The sequence below is a fragment of the Diabrotica virgifera genome, chromosome 1 (assembly GCF_917563875.1).
Source record: "Diabrotica virgifera virgifera chromosome 1, PGI_DIABVI_V3a".
Classification (NCBI taxonomy): Eukaryota; Metazoa; Arthropoda; class Insecta; order Coleoptera; family Chrysomelidae; genus Diabrotica; species Diabrotica virgifera.
Genome location: NC_065443.1, coordinates 257,281,357 through 257,300,827, shown reverse-complemented (window position 1 = coordinate 257,300,827; position 19,471 = coordinate 257,281,357). Strand labels below are relative to the sequence as shown.

At 33.1% G+C, this 19,471-nt stretch overlaps 1 protein-coding gene across 1 annotated transcript in view; it reads right to left on the bottom strand.

Moving 5' to 3' along the window:
- The window catches only part of LOC126883551 (eukaryotic translation initiation factor 3 subunit B), a 64,608-nt gene that overhangs the window by 28,643 nt on the left and 16,494 nt on the right, over positions 1-19,471 (bottom strand). Inside the window, exon 5 of the mRNA XM_050649186.1 lies at positions 3,144-3,569. Within this exon, the coding sequence (XP_050505143.1) occupies positions 3,144-3,569 (426 nt within the window). The remainder of the gene's footprint in view (positions 1-3,143; positions 3,570-19,471) is intronic.

Sequence of the window (19,471 nt, the reverse complement as noted above, 5' to 3'; positions counted from 1 at the left end):
TATAAAAATGAGATTTCCAAAATTTCCCGCTTCAAAAACTCATAATAACTTAGAAATACAAATTTAAAGTCTTCTTTATTTTAAAGTAGTTCAGACGGCCCGTGACGTCACATAGTTTTACATTAGTTTTTTATATGGTTATATCAGTGATGTGGGAGGGTTATATGTAAGTATATTCTTCTTCTTCTTTAGTTTATTGGCCTCCACCTACTTGGGTATTTGGCCACAGCATCGTCGCGAAATATGGGAAAATATTTATATTGTAATGACATTTTTTTATCGTATGTCATTGTAATAATATAAAAAATATACCAGTTTGTTGGGATTGGAGTTTACAGTTTTTGAAGGAAAAAAGAGAAAGATTAATATGGAAAATAAAGAAAAACTTTATAAGTATTGTTTAGTGCCATTCTGTACAAGTACAAGCATTCAAAACCCCAATAAAATATTTATTATTTATTATAAATTATCAAATATATTTATAAAACTTAGTGTCAGTGTCAAAACGAATGCCAAACCTATGAGGGAACTTACACATTTTTTTATTAGGTAATATTATTCAGTTTCCTTTAAAAATAATATTTCCAAACTTTCACGCGGTAAAACCTCATAATAACTTAGAAGATAATTTAAAATCTATATATTTTTTTCTGTTTTCTGGCCTTGGTTTAGAAGAACCCTTAGCCAATGTAAAATAGATTAAACGATCAAAAACGCTTGTGACGTTACATAACTGTATTTTCTACTGACGTTTATAATGTCTAATTTAAAATTATATACAATTTTGTTTACTTTGTTGGTGCAGAATGTACATACACAACTATATGACGTCACTATGCGTTTTGAACCACCTGTTTTAATTTGAATTTTTAATCGTCTTTAGGGGCCAAACGAAAGACAAACAAAACTTTTTTTATCTTTGATACATGTTTTAAATTATGTTCTGTTGTGATTTATAACATTTTTTTCGAATTTAAAAATTTATGCAAGTTCCCTTGTTCTTGGAATTAAACAAATTGCTTACACTGTATAAGCGTGGCTTAAGGGCCATGAGTTAAGACTGTTTTAGACTATACTTTTTTCTGTTAACAGAAAATGATATAACAAAATTTTACATGGAATTATTGTGTATAATATTAATACAAGAAGTTTTGTGTATTACACCGTCACATTTTCATATTTGAATATGTTATGTAATTTTGCGCATTACATGCTAAAGAAGTACTTTCTTATATTTTTATGCTGGTACATGTTTGTTAACCTCAATGGTCTTCTTTTTCTTTTAACAATGTTTTAACCTCAATTCTCCCAACATTTAACCTAGTTAGTATTATACTCCTGGCCAAAAAAATCCGGACCTTATTCCGGATCCTTATTCTCTAAGAATATCGATGTAGTAACTGTGTTGCTGTAGAGGCAAATGTCATTGTATACCGGCTGTAACAATAATACTGTGTTTTTTCCTCAAAGTTCTGAACACCCTGTGGAATATTCTAGCATTTAAAAAAATATTGAAATTAAAACTCAATTGTAGCCTTAGCCTTTCTTAACATTCTGCTTTGTGACTCATTCACTTCTGTTGGATAATGAAAAAGTTAGGTACTTTGACAACTAGCCATGTTCTTCATCAATACCAGGTGTTTCTAAATAAGCTTGACAAAATTCTGATGAAAAAATAATGACCGTTTGATTTATGAACATATGTATGCAAATGCTTCGTTTCCGAGATACGGGATGTTGAATTTTTTCTTACACACTGACGATTTATTTATTGCTCTAAAACCGGTTGAGATATGCAAATGAAATTTAGTAGGTTTTAATAGGTAGTTATTGCGCTTCTTTTGACGTACAATTATGTATTTTATATTCACCATTGGCGTGCATACGGGTCATATAACCCGGCCATATAACCTGTATGCACGCCAATGTTGAATATAAAATTTTTAGTTGTATGTCAAAAAATGTAAAATAACTACCTCTTAAAACCTACCAAATTTCATTTGCATACCTCAACCGGTTTTAGAGCAATAAATAAATCGTCAGTTTGTAAGAAAAAATTCAACATCCCGTATTTCGAAAACGAAGCATTTGCGGACATATGTTTATAAAGCCAACTATCATTATTTTTTCATGCAGAATTACCCCTTAAAGTTTGTCGCACTTATTTTAAAAAATCCTGTATTGATGAAGAACATTGTTAATTGTTAAAGTACCTAACTTTTTTATTATCCAACATAAGTGAATTAGCCAAAAAAACATAATGTTAAGAAAGCCTAAGGCTACAATTGAGTTTTAATTTCAATATTTTTTAAATGCTAGAATATTTCATAAGGTGTTCCGAACTTTGAGGAAAAAACACAGTATTATTGTTACACCCGGTATATAATGACATTTACATGTTCAGCAACAATATTACTACATTGAGATTCTTAAAGAATAGGGCTATAATATACTAAAAAAATCACTAAAATCGGACAACACGTTTAGGAAATTCGAGACATAAAAAATTACCGATTTTTAAGGTGTCCCGATTTTTTGGCCAGGAGTGTATCCTTGATATTTGGTATCAGTATTAAACAAGTAATGGAAGTAAAATACCTTGGAATTACATTGTCAAGTTACGGAGACCTGGACAATAAGTGAGAAATCAAGTACAAAAAGTAAATAGACTTCCACTATGCCTTAAAAACACTATATGGCGAAACCGACATATTAACACTGATATGAAGTCAAGAATTTATAAAGCCAGTGTAAGGCCAATAATGACATGCATCAGAAACAAGACCTGATACAGCCACAACACAAAGACTACTGGAAACGGCAGAGATGAGAGTACTGAGAAGAATTACAGGAAATACGCTGAGAGATCGAAAGAGTAGTGAAGACATTAGAAGACAGTGTATAAACGAATGGACACTAAATAGAAAAAAAGAATGGAATAACCACATAACCAGAATGGGGGAGACACGTGTGCTCAAAATAGTCAGAGATAAATCATCAATTGGTAGAAGAAGTATCAGCCGTCCGCGCAAAAGATGGAGTGACAACCTTCCATAGAGGTATCAATCCGCCAATGAACAAACAGAATTGCTTATGAAGGGGAAGAAGAAGAAAATTAAATTATATTTGAATCTTTTTCTTACCTGTATCAACCTTGGTCTTCCAAAATGAGACTCCAGTAATTACATATCTTCCAGTTGGATCCCACTCTACATCTGACAATTGGAAATGGTCTGTAGTGTTCATGATTAAAAATTCGTGAGTATCAACAAATTCCAGCGATCCACCTCCGTTGGAACCCAAGCCTGCTAAAACTATGAACTGCCCACTAGGAGACCAAAACAGATGGTTGCAAGCTCTTTTCTCAAATTTCTTGAGAAGGATAGGAGCCTGTCCTATCCTAACCTCGTAGAAACTGGCACTGATGCTGGGGGATTCGCCATGGATCATTGCAAATTTAGAACCAACCGGCTCCCATGCAAACGCCTGAATGGGTTCCTTGCACTCTACACTGTCTACAGGTATTTGCTTCTCCTTCATGTGGAATATTTCAAAGTTGCAGTACATACCTAGAAATTTGCAGAATACACAATTATTAATAGGGAGAAAACTAAAGAAATACTTTTTACATCAGGTATTAATATTCACATCAGTTACATATTGAAAGTAAATAGAAAAAAAATTGTAATAATACTGTATCACAGGGTAATCATCATCATCAAGGCTTTTCATTTCGGGTGGAATGGGTATGTATGTGGAGGGTATGTGGCTCCGAATTCCATCCTACTATATCGATTTACGTGATATTTTCACAGTAAGTAGGGAATAGCCCAAGAAACAAAGTCTACCCTATGCCGATGTGTGCTTTTGTTTTGGGGGAGGTTCCCACCCCTTCTCGGGAGTGGAACATTTTTTGCTTAACCGCTTAACGTGCTTACCCGAGTTAACTTGGTTTTAAACTACGTTTCTATTTTCGCTTAACCGAGTTAACTCGTGTTTAAAATATTTGTACGATATATAAGGCGCCTACGTGTTTTAACTCCTCTAGCGCTAAATAACGGTATCCCCACTTGCATTGGCAGCCATACCTATGGGAAGGGGGGCCGTGGCCCCCTAGCTTTTCGGGTGCTTTAAACTATACAGAGAGTGTCTGTAAAGTGGAATAAATTCAATATCTCAAATACTAATTGTTTTTTTGGAAAATGCTCAGACCCGTCGATTAGTATTTCAAATTGTCCTTTTTGACATTCAATAAAAATGTATACAGGGTGTCCCAATTTAGAGATATGACGTCATCGTCGATTTTCTTAAATGGCAACACTGTCATTTTGATAGCTAATTTGATAGGGTTTGTAAAGTTATACATAACTGCAAAATATCAAATTTTTATTCTCTACCATTTACAAGATAATAGAAAATAAAAAAGTTATATCTGTAATTTGGAATATATTCAATAATTAAAATACTAACTGTTTTTTTGAAAAATGCTCAGACCCGTCGATTAGTATATCAAATTGTCATTTTTGACATATAATAATAATGTATACAGGGTGTCCCAATTTAGAGATATGACGTCATCGTTGATTTTCTTAAATGGCAACACTATCATTTTTTTTTTTTTTTTGGTTTACATATTGGCTTTTGGAAGAACCCGTTTTGCCACGAAAATTTATAACATTTAAAAGACTATACATATAACTAAACACAATTTGGTACAAATACAATTTTTACAAATCTGTACATATAAATACAGTAACTGAATACAATTATTTGGTACAAATACAGTTTTTACAAATCTATACATATATATTTAATACCTAACTGAATAAAATTTGGATTGGTTGATACAGACCTAAAAGTTGAGGAAATTATAAGCGTCTCCTCGTACGACCTAAAAAGTTACAAAAAATAGCTCTTACTTCGGGATTATGGATGCACTCCAGCATAATGGAAAGATAATTTTGAGGAAACGGGATTTTTAGTTTCGTTAGTTCCGTAATAAGGTAAGAGGTGGCATTAGAATTATGACTGCATTGAAAAATCCAGTGATTAAAGTCGTCAAAACTGTCACTGCAGTCACAGAGGGGGGATGTGGCCAATTTCATCTTATAAAGCTTAGAGTTGACTGCTCCGTGTCCAAAGAGGCACCTAATGTATTTGGTGTTAATTTTTCTATTGGGATGGCTTCTTTTAGCAAGCTTTGTAGAAGGAAGTGTTGGAAAAAGCGTGCAGTACTGAAATGCATTGTTAGATCTAATTGTTGTCCATTTGTCTGCCCATTTAGTTCTTAAGTTTTGCTTACATATAGATAATGCGTCTTGTAGCGTTAATTCGGGGGCTTGTTTGCCATCAGTGATAGCTCTTTTTGCCAGTTTGTCAGCTGTTTCGTTTCCCGTTATGGAGGAATGCCCTTTGGCCCATATGAAGAATGTATTTATCTGTTTATAATCTAAGGCTCTTAAGGTTGTCAAAATTTCCACGATTATTGAGTTATTGTATATGGAGGTAACCGGGTACACCAGAGCTGATAAAACAGATTTCGAATCCGATATTATAGCCAAGTTTGACAAGGGTAGCAGTGAATTGTTTGCCCAATCCAAAGCCTTAAATATAGCAAGTGCCTCTGCTGTAAAGATTGTAGAGTTTTTGTTTAGTTTAAACAACAAACTTTCGTTTGTGTTTTCCCTGTACACTGCACATCCTGTTCCAGTAGGGGATTTGGATCCGTCTGTAAAAAATTTATGTACATTACCTAATTTCTCTAATTCTATTTGCATAGATATGTTATTAATTGCTGGGTTATCATTATATTCTGGAAAAATAATATTTGGTTGTGTAAGACATATATCGAATTTAGCCGTGAAGAACGGCAAACCAGAATCATCACGTAGTTCGATGTTTGAGACTGTTGCAAATGCATCAGCTCGAGGGGGACAGTTTCTGTTGTGCCAGTATTTATTAGTGTAGCTATATGCAGTTAAGATGCCTAAATTTTTAATAAGGTCGTTGTGTGTAAATCGTTTTTGTTTAATGACGAATTTTTCAGCTAGTAACTGTCGTCGAAGTTGCATGGGGGGTTCGCCACACTCTGCAAGGAGAGCAGCTGTGGGAGTGGATTTAAATGCACCAAGAACAATGCGTAGAGCCTTGAACTGTACCCTATCTATTTGTGAAAGTCTGGAATTAGTGGCTGATCCATACAAGAAACAACCATAATCTAGGATAGATCGAGTGTACGCTCGGTAGAAAATCAAGTTAATGTTAGGGTCAGCGCCCCAATGATATCTGTTAATTGCTCTTAGCATATTAAGACTTTTTTCACTTTTCTTAATGCATCTTGATATGTAATCAGACCAGGTCAGTTTGCAATCAAATGTGATACCCAAATATGTGTATGTTTTGCAAACAGGTATAGTGTGATTTTGAATTGTAAGGCTATTAAGTTCTGGCAATTGGTGTCTGGTAAAAAATACAATAGCAGATTTATGAGGTGATATTTCAAATCCCTGTTCAGGAAAGTATTTAAAGCAGCAATGCACTATATACTTAAGATTACTAACACATTGAGAGTATTTTTTATGAGTAGTGTATATAGAAAAATCGTCAGCATATTGTAAAATTCTTGCGTTCATACCAAGGTTGTGAACATCGAGGGTATAGATATTAAATAGAAGCGGGCTCAACACCGACCCCTGTGGCAGACCAGAGTTAACCTCTCTAGGCCCTAGAGTATTTGTATTGCATTTTATAAAGATCTGTCGTCTGAGGAACATATTAATAAGAACAAATGCAAATTGTGGTGCTATATGGATGTATGTTAACTTTTCATATAAACAATCCAACAGCACGCTTTCATAAGCACTAGAGATATCTAAAAATAAGGCAGCTGAATAATGGTTTTCTGAAAAAGCCAACTGAATTTCCGTTGCAAGATTGGCTGCACAGTCGAGAGTACCTTTACCTCGCCGAAAACCAAACTGGGATTGGGGGAGGATGTTATTATTTTCTAACCACCATTCTAATCTGAGTTTGATAATTCTTTCCAAAGTTTTTAATACACAAGACATTAGAGAAATGGGTCGCAGAGTTTTGTTGTCACTGACCTTAGGAATAGGAATAATTAGACACTGTTTTAGTGAGGGGTAATCCGTATCTCCTGAAAGTATATTGTTATATATTTTGCAAAGAAAGTGTTTCGCCGAGTCAGGGAGCTTTTTAATCATCATGTAATTAATGCCATCTAAGCCTGGAGCGGTAAGTTTTGACGATTTGATATTAAGTTCTAACTCTCTTAGTGTAACTGGGGCTAGAAGAGAATGATCATGATTACTGGTGGGTGTGTAGTGAATGTAAGGACTAACAAAACTTGGAGCTAATTTATGAAAAAGTATTTCCGCCTCATCTTCTTCACATGGTTGGATATCATTTTTCTTCTTTTGAAATCTATTAATCCGGCGTCAAATTTCCAAGGGATTTGAATTCCTATTAAGTTGAGTACAATAGTCTACCCAAGCCTGTTTGGCTTTCAATTTGAAGGTTCTTTTGCAGAGCGCATCTATTTTTTTTACATTGATATAATTTGAAGTTATCATATTGCGCTTGTACGTTTTGTAAGCTTCCTTCCTTTGGGTAACTAACTGTTGACATTCCTCATCCCACCAAGGGGGATGAGGAGCCTTTTTAGGAGAGAAGGGGTAAGTTTTTTTAAGAGCTGAATCCGCCGAGGATGTCATTGAATTGGTGATAAAGTTAATCATTTCGTTAGTATTGTTGAAAAGCGGAATCTCGGAGAAATCTTTATCAATTTTTGTTTGAAACAATGCCCAATCAGCTTCTCGCATAGACCATTTATGAATGGGGGTAATATTAATATTATCAATTCTGAGTTGTTGTAACACAAATGTGATAGCATAATGGTCAGAGCCATACGTATCTGCTTTAACAGACCAAGAGAATTGTGAGCTAAAGTTGGACGAAATGAGGGTAAGATCAACACATGATGGAGGAGAGCCAGGGGCAGATACTCTGGTAGGAGATCCGTCATTTGCAATGATAAAGTTGTCGAAGTATTCTAAAGCTTCCATGAGTATTTTACCGCTATGATCATTGTTTATAGAGCCCCAGGCTCCATGATGGGCGTTAAAGTCGCCACCAATAATAAAATTATGCGGAATTTGTTGAAAAAGAGAAACATAGTCGTTCACTGTGACTGCAATGCTACCTGGACGATAAATACTAACCACAGATATTTTGGTGCCATTGACATCTATATCAATGCCACAAACTTCAATATTTTTATTAAATGTTTGGTTGAATACTATATTATTGTATTTAATATTATTAGAGATAATTATGCTAACACCTCCACCTCGTTTATTACGTCTATCTTTTCTAATAATATTAAATCCCTGTAAGGACATTTCATACTTAGGTTTGTACCAAGTTTCCGAAATAAGAGCTATATCAAAGTGTTCTTCTGTAAAAAGTTGCGTAATAGAGTTTTTATTAGAGTACGCTGATCTAGCGTTCCACTGGACAATTTTTAAACCGGCCATATCAGGTAAAGAAATGTTTAATCACGCTGTTAATTATATTTTCTACATCTTGTATAGAGGGAACTGAACTATTAATCGCAGGGTTTCGAGCAGGAATGTCTGAAAAGAAATTATTGATTGAATCCTTCAAAGTAGTAGCGAATTCATTTTTAAGATGTTCATCGTTATTTTTAGATACATTTTTATTATAGTTTCCGAACTGGAATACGGGGCTAGCACAAAAGCTAAATTCGCTTGGAGCGGTAATAAGCGTAGGAGACGATGGGTGTATTTTTCGTTTTTTTCTAGTAGAAGCTGCAGTATTTGAAATATTTGCAATGGAAGGCAAATGTTTTGATGAGCTTTGAGCAATATTGGAATAGGTATTTGGCCTGGAAACTAATGAAGGGAATTCAGTAGTGGATGACAGTAACGGAGCAAATCTGTTTTTTTGAACAATACTAGTGTAGGCAGGATTGTCAATAACTTTTTCGGCCTCTTTGAAAGAAATATTAAGGTGTGCCATTGCTTCCTTAGTTCGTTTTTGTTTTTTATACTCTGAACAATCTCGATTTGTCGAGTTGTGTGAATTAGAGTTACAAAAAATGCAGAAGTTATCACATTGAGTGCATTCGTTATCATTTTCTTTGCCGCAGTTTCGGCATTTCTTTTTTCCTTTACATTGAGATGCACAGTGACCGTAACGAAGACAATTGTAACATTGCATAACAGGATGAACGTACGTGTCTACAGGACATCTCACTTTATTTATATAAATAAATTGGGGAATTTTGTTCCCTGCAAATGTGACAATTATCATTTGACGGGGGATTTTTTCAATCACTCCGTCTTTTATTACTTTTCGAAACATTCTTTGAACCTTACGAACAGAACACTCTGATTTTATAACTTTAACAAGATCATTTTCAGTCAGATATGTATCGACCGATCTCACAATACCTTTTTTTTCAGTTAAATGTGAGGGGATATAAGCTATCAGTTTATTGTCTTTGAATACCGAATTTTCCACTAATTTGTTCGCAACTAACCCTGAATTAACTTCAATTTTAAGTCTGTTACGACCCACGCTACTAATTTCTAAGATCGATTTTTCGTATTCCGAAAGTGCTAACAGTTTTTCACCAAGTCTCATTGGATGCAATCTTCCCACATTAAAAACTTCGTGTTCCACAAAAATTAAGTACGGACCTGTATCTCTTGATGTAAATCGATTATTAATGGAAATATCGCGTTTGAAAGACTGGTTTGGCTGGTCTAAATTACTTGCTGTTGTTGTTAATGAGCTTTTATTGTTATCATTATCTGCTGGAAAAACTTGATTTTTGTCCCCTGTTGCAATATTATTTTTATCGGCTTCTGTAAATCCACGAAAACCATCTTGATTAATATTTACATTTGAATCGTCGAGTTCCATGCCATCCAGAACCCTGATATCCTCGATTCTTATATTTGAAGATCGCGGCGGCTTCCCGCCGCCAGGTGAAGTTCCCGACATCCGTCCCAGACAGAAGTCGGATTTTTAAGTATAATTCCCCAGGACAAATTAAGTAATGAATCGCCTTACTTGTAGAAATCCAAAAAACTTAACCAAATAAATGATTAAAAGGTAAACAAACTGTGTATTTTTTGCGGCAATTAGTGAATCGACTTTTAAATCAAACACGTCTAATCACTAAGAGACTTGATAGACGACTGACACTATCATTTTGATAGCTATTTTGATAGCGTGTGTAAAGTTATACACATCTGAAAAATTTCAAAATTTTATTCCCTACCATTTACAAGATAATAAAAAATAACAAAGTTATGAAGAACAAGAAGTAATCAAATAATAATTGAATTTATTTATTTCAATTAAGCAAATGCTCATAACGTTGCCCATTGACAATTTGACAATAACTGAGGGCAACATTATGAGTTTTTGCTTAATTTATTGAAATAATTAAATTCAATTATTAGTTGATTACTTCTTTTTCATAACTTTGTTATTTTTTATTATCATCTAAATGGTAGAGAATACAAATTTGAAATTTTGCAGTTGTGTATAACTTTACACACCCTATCAAAATAGCTATCAAAATGACAGTGTTGCCATTTAAGAAAATCAACGATGACGTCATATCTCTAAATTGGGACACCCTGTATACATTATTATTATATGTCAAAAAGGACAATTTGATATACTAATCGACGGGTCTGAGCATTTTTCAAAAAAACAGTTAGTATTTTAATTATTGAATATATTCCAAATTACAGATATAACTTTGTTATTTTCTATTATCTTGTAAATGGTAGAGAATAAAAATTTGATATTTTGCAGTTATGTATAACTTTACAAACCCTATCAAATTAGCTATCAAAATGACAGTGTTGCCATTTAAGAAAATCGACGATGACGTCATATCTCTAAATTGGGACACCCTGTATACATTATTATTGAATGTCAAAAAGGACAATTTGAAATACTAATCGACGGGTCTGAGCATTTTCCAAAAAAACAATTAGTATTTGAGATATTGAATTTATTCCACTTTACAGACTCTCTCTGTATATGGTTATCCAAAGTATACGAAATGTAATCTGCAACATCTTCACGTCTGGCCCACTTGTTTTTTCGTTTCTAATTTTAAACTTTCTACGATCGACTGCCGACTGGGGTGGGATCACGATGAGTAGAATTCTATTTTGCTGACGTCACGTTCTGCCCTGACTGTGACGTACGTCTGTGTGTAACCCCTTGTTTTAGAGTTAGCAATATTTAACATTGTTATACTTGAATAATTGCGATTTTCTTCTCTTACTTGTAGTATTTTGTATGTAAAAAGTTACGACTGAGTTAACTCGGGTGAGCGTATGAGGGTATTTGATATTTTATATTTTTCTAAAAAAATATGCGTTTTTTTACTTTAGATTATATCTAGTGACAATAGTCTTGTTCGTAGTTTATTTTACTGTAATAAAATAAATAGGTAATTTTTTGACTTATTTTTGCAAATAAATGTGTGCGTTAAGCGGTTAAGTAACTACGGAAGTTGCTAGAGAACCTAATAGTAAGCAAAAACTGTTCTATAATTTTTTTTTTTCGAAAACTCAATACTTTTTGAGTTATTCCTGGTTGAAAATTGGCCATTTTCATTGAAACATAACACCTTTTCAAACGGTTTTTTGCGAATACCTTAAAAACTATGCATCTACCTAAAAAACTATATAAAACATTTTTGTAGCTTATAAAATAACAAAGAGATTCTTTCCTTTATGAATCTTCTAGTTATAACACAAAAAGAGATATGGTAAGTGAAAAAACTTGTTTTCTTGGTACATGCTCAAATCAGTGTATTTAACTTGAAATAACAGAGAAACGGTCGGTTTTAGATGTATAATGCCACCAATAACTTTTGTTGTGCTTGAAAAGACCTATAAATTAAGCAATATTAAATGTCGATTACATTCAAACTATGCGAGATAAACTGTAAAAAATTTGACGACTAACGTATTTTAAGAAAAAAGTGAGAAGTATATTTAACCCCTCATGCATCGTTTTCCTTCTACAATACATTTTACTATAGTGTTCTTTTTATGTTCAAAAGGTTGGGCGGGTTTAAAATGAATGGTTTTTGAAAAAAAAATAGGATCAAATTATTGAGCGCATTTTTAAATTTTCTTAAAAAATCTTCCTATTTCTCCATGTAACTCGAAAATGATAAGAGATGCCATACAAAAATGTAGGTTTCTTCTAGATAAACATTTTGATTAGATTTTTTATAACAGTTTCTCTTATCATCTTCAAGTTACATGGAGAAAAATGAAGATTTTTACTTACTTACTTACTTAAGCCGTCCTCTTGTACCTTACGGTGTCGAGGTAGGAAGATTTTTAAGAAAATTTAAATATGCGCTCTATAATTTGATCTTATTTTTTTCAAAAACCATTCATTTTAAACCCGCTCAACTTTTTGAAAATAAAAATAACACTGTAGTAAAATGTATTGTAGAAGGAAAACGATGCATTTAAATTCTTGTGGATGAGGGGTTAAATATACTTCTCAATTTTTTTCTTAAAATTCGTTAGTCATCAATTTTTTGCAGCATATCTCGCTTAGTTTGAATGTAATCGACATTTAATATTGCATATTTGAAAGGACTTTTCAAGCACAATAAAAGGTATTGGTAGCATTATACACCTAAAATCGACCGTTTATCTGTTATTTCAAGTTGAATACACTGATTTGAGCATACACCAAAAAAACAAACTCTTTTTACCTACCATATCTCTTTTTGTGTTATAACTAGAAGATTGAAGAAGGAACAAATCTCTTTGATTTTTTATGGGCTACAAAAATGTTTGAAAAGGTGTTATACAGGGTGTTTCATTGGGAAAGTAACATACGTTAACTGTAGAAAGATGACACTTAGGCGGTCTTAAAAATACCATACTTAATGGGTCTTACTAAATTAATAACAAAGAGAGTGGATGTTTTATCTATTTTGCCATTTTCTTAATTGGTTCATAACTTTTTAACCACACTGTATATTTATTTTATATTTGGCACGCAAATATCGTTTAAGGTGTACAATAAATTAATTTATTTATAATTGTAAAAAATCCAGGTCCGGATTAAAAAATATTGGAAAAATGTTCCGACCCAAAAACAACACCCTGTACATTAAATTTTTTTAAAATGGATTTTTCAGTTGAAAAGAGGATGAAAAACTAAATCTAGTGGTATACTTTGAATTTTCGGCAAAATTATTCTTCTGGTCAAATTTTGAATTTGAATTCTGAAATTATGTGAATTGCGAGAGCTCTAAGTAGAAAAAAATTTAAATACATTTTCCAACTTGTCAACCGCACTGTATATTGATTTTATATTAACACCAGTGGCGGCTCGTGACATCTGCTATAGGGTGTGCTGCATGAACCACGGCCAATATAAAATAATAGAAATAGAATAACATACGAAAACAAAAACAATAAAATTAGCTTTAATACTAATTAATAGTAACTAATAACGACATGCTATAAAAATCTGATTAACTTACATTTATTGCATTTTTCTAAATTGGAAATTAATACGCCGGTCCTTTTTTGTCGCAAACTTTTCGATTACTTTATCGTTAAAGTTCGGTATTGAAGCGATGAACTTTTTTTCTATCGAGAGTGTGGAAAGGGCTGTTAATCTGTCTTCGCGCATTGAATTTCTTAAAAATGTTTTGATCCGTTTTAAAGTTGAAAAACTACGTTCAGCTTCTGCTGTGGTCATTGGCGTAGTCACCAGAATTTGTATCAACTTTTTGGTTTCTGTTAATGTGTCCTCTAAATTATTAGAAATTATAAATTTTAGTAAAGGCACTGCACCTTTTAATGTTCTACACTCGATATTGGAATACAAAACTGACAGTTCTGTTCGCAAACGGTTTTTATCAAAGAAGTTATAAGCTGTACAAGTTAAATCCAATTCATTTTCAGGAAACTTATTATTATATTTTTCGAAATGTTCTGAAGATAAAAGTGTTGCGGCAACTAGATGATTTGTATATGCAAACCGTTCTTTTGCATTGTTTATAATAACATCACAAACTTCTAGACAGGCAATACGGTGATCCTGTTGGCTGTTATTTGGGCGTTTCCTTTTTTGGACACTAGGCGCCGCATTTAAATTTGAAGCTTGATGTATGATAGGGTCTATTTTATTTCGGACATTGTTAATACTTTGCTCAAAAACATGTATAGCTTTCTGTGCTTCGGTTGGGTCCATGTTCTTTTTTTGAAGATTATTGTACAAAACGTCAACATGTGGCATAATATAATGAAAAACAGTCAGCCAGAAAGTAAAATTTTGATCTTCCAGAATACGTCTAAGTCCTCTTGCTTCCTTGGAAGTAATAGCATTTGACTCTTCTTCTAGTTGCTCCATACACTCAATAATAAAGTCTCTATATTCGTAAACGACATTTACTGTACGAATATTGAAATTCCAGCGTGTAGGGATTGAACGAGGAATATTTTTTCCAACTATTTGATTTAAGACAGCTATTCTTTGAACCTAAGAATTTCTAAACACGGCACAGATGCAACGGTCACGAATAACTGTCGTGAATTGCAGCTCGCAAACACATTTCCGAGGCCGTTAATCAGCCGATTGCCGAAGCACATCGGCTAAGATCGCCGTTTGCCTAATAAATGCATTTTACCGCTGCCAGTGTTTCGGTTGTTATCGACGCGGCTTCACTGGAGCAGCAAATACGTAAAAAGATTGCTTCACTGGAGCACCAAATACGTAAAAAAATTATACGGTTTCACTAGAGGAGTAAATACGTAAAAAAAATAATATTAATCATCGTTGTTGGTGAATTATTATTAACAGTTGATGTTTAATATGATAATATGGCAGATTTGAAATAAAACTATATTAATTATTCTTTAATAATTAAGATTTGCTATGGTTGTTTGGTAGTTCTGCAGCTCAGCAGCACATAAAGAAAAGCCGCCACTGATTAACACTCGAATATTCTTTTAGGTGTCCAATCAATTAATGTATTTACAATTATAAAAATTCCAGGTCCGGATTAAAAAATATTGTATAAATGTTCCGACCCAAAAAAATACCCTGTATATTATTTTTTTAAATGGATTTCGCATTTGAAAAGACGATGAAAAACTAAATTTAGTGGTATACTTTGAATTTTTGGCAAAATTATTTTTATGGTAAAATTTTGAATTTGAATTCTGAAATTATGTTAATTGCGAGAGCTCTAAACAGAAAAAATTAAAATGCGACTTAATTTTAATTAATGCCATTATTTAATCTAAATTGGTAAAATGTTAACATTTCAATGTTTTTTAATTATGTGTGACAAATAGTTTATGACAAATATTCATCTTTAAATAATGAATAAATAATACAGGTTCAATAAAGGATACATCACTTTAATCAACAAAGTATCTAAAAGTTATAACAAAACAGCGAAAATTTTCAACATAATAACTAGGTACTCAAAACTAAAGTACTTATTCAAAATTACCACCATCAAAAATTATTGTTATGTGTGCAAATGCTAATATTTTACCAATTCAGATTAAATAATGGTATTAATTAAGATTAAGTCATATTTTAATTTATTTTACTTTGAGCTTCGCAATGCACATAATTTCAGAATTCAAATTCAAACTTTTTCCAGAAAAATCATTTTGCCGAAAATTCAAAGTATACTACTAAATTTAGTTTTTCATACTCTTTTCAAATGCAAAATCCATTAAAAAAATATACAGGGTATTTTTTTGGGTCGGAACATTTATACAATATTTTTTAATCCGGACCTGGAATTTTTATAATTGTAAATACATTAATTATTGATTGAACACCTAAAAGAATATTCGGATGTTGAATTTAAAATCAATATACAGTGCGGTTGACAAGTTGTAAGCTGTATTTCAATTTTTTTCTACTTAGAGCTCTCGCAATTCACATAATTTCAGAAATCAAATTCAAAATTTGACCAGAAAAATCATTTTGCCGCAAATTCAAAGAATACCATTAAATTTAGTTTTTCATCCTCTTTTCAACTGAAAAATCCATTTTAAAAAAGTTTAATGTACAGGGTGTTGTTTTTGGGTCGGAATATTTTTCCAATATTCTTTAATCCGGACCTAGATTTTTTACAATTGTAAATACATTAATTTATTGTACACCTTAAATGATATTTGCGTGCCAAATATAAAATAAATATACAATGTGGTTAAAAAGTTATGAACCAATTAAGAAAATGACAAAATAAATAAAACACCCAGTATCTTCGTTATTAATGAAGTAAGACCCATTAAGTATGGTATTTTTGAGGCCGCCTAAGTGTCCTCTTTCTACAGTTAACGTATGTTACTTTCCCAATGAAACACCCTGTATTTCAATGAAAATGGTCAATTTTCAACCACGAATAACTCAAAAAGTATCGAGTTTTCGAAAAAAAAATTATAGAACAGTTTTTGCTTAGAATTAGGTTCTCTAGCAACTTCCGTAGTTGTTTAACCAAAAAATTTTCCACCGCCGAGAAGGGGTGGGAACCGCCCCCAAGACAAAAGCACACATCGGCATAGGGTAGACTTTGAATAAGGAGATATTTTTAGGCTATTCCTAAAATTTCATTAAAATCCATGCAGTAGGATAGAATTCGGAGGTAATAACCTGTTCCTGCTCTCATTGACTGCCCTATCTTGTTTGTTGTATGACTCGGCTTTCGTTACAATTTTCTTCCACTCATTTCGATATGTGATAGTTTCTCACTTTCAGGATTTTGATATCTCTCATGACCCGATCCTCCCATCTCTCTCTTTGGGTCATCCAGTTTCTGGCTTCCACCTGGTGATCTTCTTAATCAGTATTCCGTTTCTCCTTCTCTCTGTGTCCCAACCATATCAGTATCTCACCATCAATGGCGTTACAACTCTTCGTGAGTCTTTGTCACGTTTACTATTGCCTTCCATGTTTTTCGGTCCTGTGCCACTAATTCCCATTGTCTCACTCCCATTTTCTACAGACCTTCTTTGACTGCATCTTTCCAGTATCTACGCTTTAATAATTCTAACTATATCTTCTCCCTTCTCTATGTCTCTTAGTTCATGGTTCATTTCGTCGGCTTAGGGACACACAAACCTAACTACATTTCAGGTAAGGGCGAACTTCCTACTTAGGGACACACAAACCTAACTACATTTCGGGTAAGGGCGAACTTCCTATGATATTATCAGCCGACGATTTGTCTTCTCATTTCTCTGTTTTCCATTCGAATATTCTTAATTTTTTTTTATTGGTCTGATTGCAACTTTGTATTTCTCGATAAGTTCTTGACCTTTATTAGCCTATGATATCTCCAGTATGTTTTGTTGCCTGCTATTATTGGCTCCATTGTATATCACAGGGTTATACGAAAGTCAAATATTAGACCCCTATTAATTATCTAAAAATAATCTTTTGCTCATCTCTGAAGGCAATATCATGAGAAAAATATTTTGTGGCATCTGTGAAAATGATACCTGGAGAGTTCTTTCAATCTTTTCTCATCCTGTAGCGTTTTCATTTTTCTAGTAATAACTGCACTCAAAATTTTGATTGTGCTGTACCAAGATACGTCATATTTTGAGTTTCCATATAATTAATTTCGTTGGTGTGTAGACTAGTTAAAAAGTAACTACGAATACTTTTGCTGACACAAAAAAAAGTTAAAGAAGCATTGAACAGATCAGGATAAAGGTCTAACAAGATAAAACTCATTAAAAATTAGTTGGAATACAATGAAAACAAAAATAAAAAAGGCAGTTTGTCTAATTTATTGGTAAAAACTGTCATTGCTTAATTTCATAAAAATAATGTGAATATTATCTTTACATACATTTACCAAGCATGTTTTACTGTATCCTGAGTGACTCTCCATTACAATCATTAGCAATTGTAACAGTAATAAATCAGGAATAAACTAAATATTTATTTTATTTAATTATTAAAAAAAAAGAAGATTCAAGTTCTAATAATATAATACCTATATGACATGTCAGATAAAAAAGACATTATTTGAGAACAAAACCTCAATGTAAAAGTATTTAAGGGGGGGGGGGGGGGTAGAGTTTGAAATCAACATATCAAGAACATTTTTGTGAACATAGTACAATTGAAAGAATATTTAAAAAAAATTCAATCCAAAATATAGAAAAATATGTCATTGGTGACAAATTTTGACAGGCAGCTCAAAAAAATAAATTTAAATCAGAACTCTTCACTGGATCATACGAAACAAAAAATTTAAAAAGATTTAATTAGCTTATGAGTTTCACGAGATAACAACGTCGAATTTTTTTTATTTTTAATGATTTTTGAATTTTTGGTATTACAGTAGAACCCCGATTATCCGTGCTTCTTGGGACCGGACGTGGCACGGATAACTGAAAAGCACAGATAATCCGAACATTTATTTCTTATATAATACCTATGAAAATACATGCATATGTACCTACCATAAAAAGGAACAGAAGAAATAAAACATTCATTATGAGTCTCTCTCACGTTGTATAGAGTTTCTGTCGAGTGATTTACGGTCACGATATTTTGATAAAACCTCAAAAATGCAATTTGAGTAATATAAAATCATAGCACGGATAATCCGCACGCGGATAATCGGGGTTCCACTGTACTCAGAAGTCAAAAATACGAAATTTTTGGCAAAAATTTTGTGAAAATCAACAGATTCATTATTTTTGAACAAAAAATAACCACAAAGAACTTATTTATTGTTTTCACCCAATTTTGAAAAAATGTGAAAACTTTGAATTATCCACGTCCGTCTGTCTGTCTGTGATCACAACTCCTCTGTCAATATACCAGCTAGAATGACAAATGTGGTGTCAAATGAAAGCTTATAATCCAAGGATGGTACTAAAGATGAGAAATTTTACCTAGGCTGTCTGACCGTCGGTCTGTCCGACCGCGAATATAACTCCTCCGTCCTTATACCAGCTAGAATAACAAATGAGGTGCCAAATGAAAGCTTATAATCCAAGGATGGTACTAAAGGTGAGAAATTTGATCTACGCATTTGATCTACGCTGTCTGTTCGTCTGTCTGTCCGACCGCGAATATAACTCCTACGTCATTGTACCAGGTAGAATGACAAATGTGGTGTCAAATGATAATCCAAGGATAGTACTAAAGGTGAGAAATTTTACCTAGGCTGTCTGTCCGTCGGTCTGTCTGACCGCGAATATAACTCCTCCGCCCTTATACCAGGTAGAATGACAAATAAGGTGTCAAATGAAAGCTTATAATCCAATGATGGTAATAAAGGTAAGAAATTTTACCTAAGCTGTCTGTCCGCCTGTCCGTCCGACCGCGAATATAACTCCTTCGTCATTTTACCAGGTAGAATGACAAA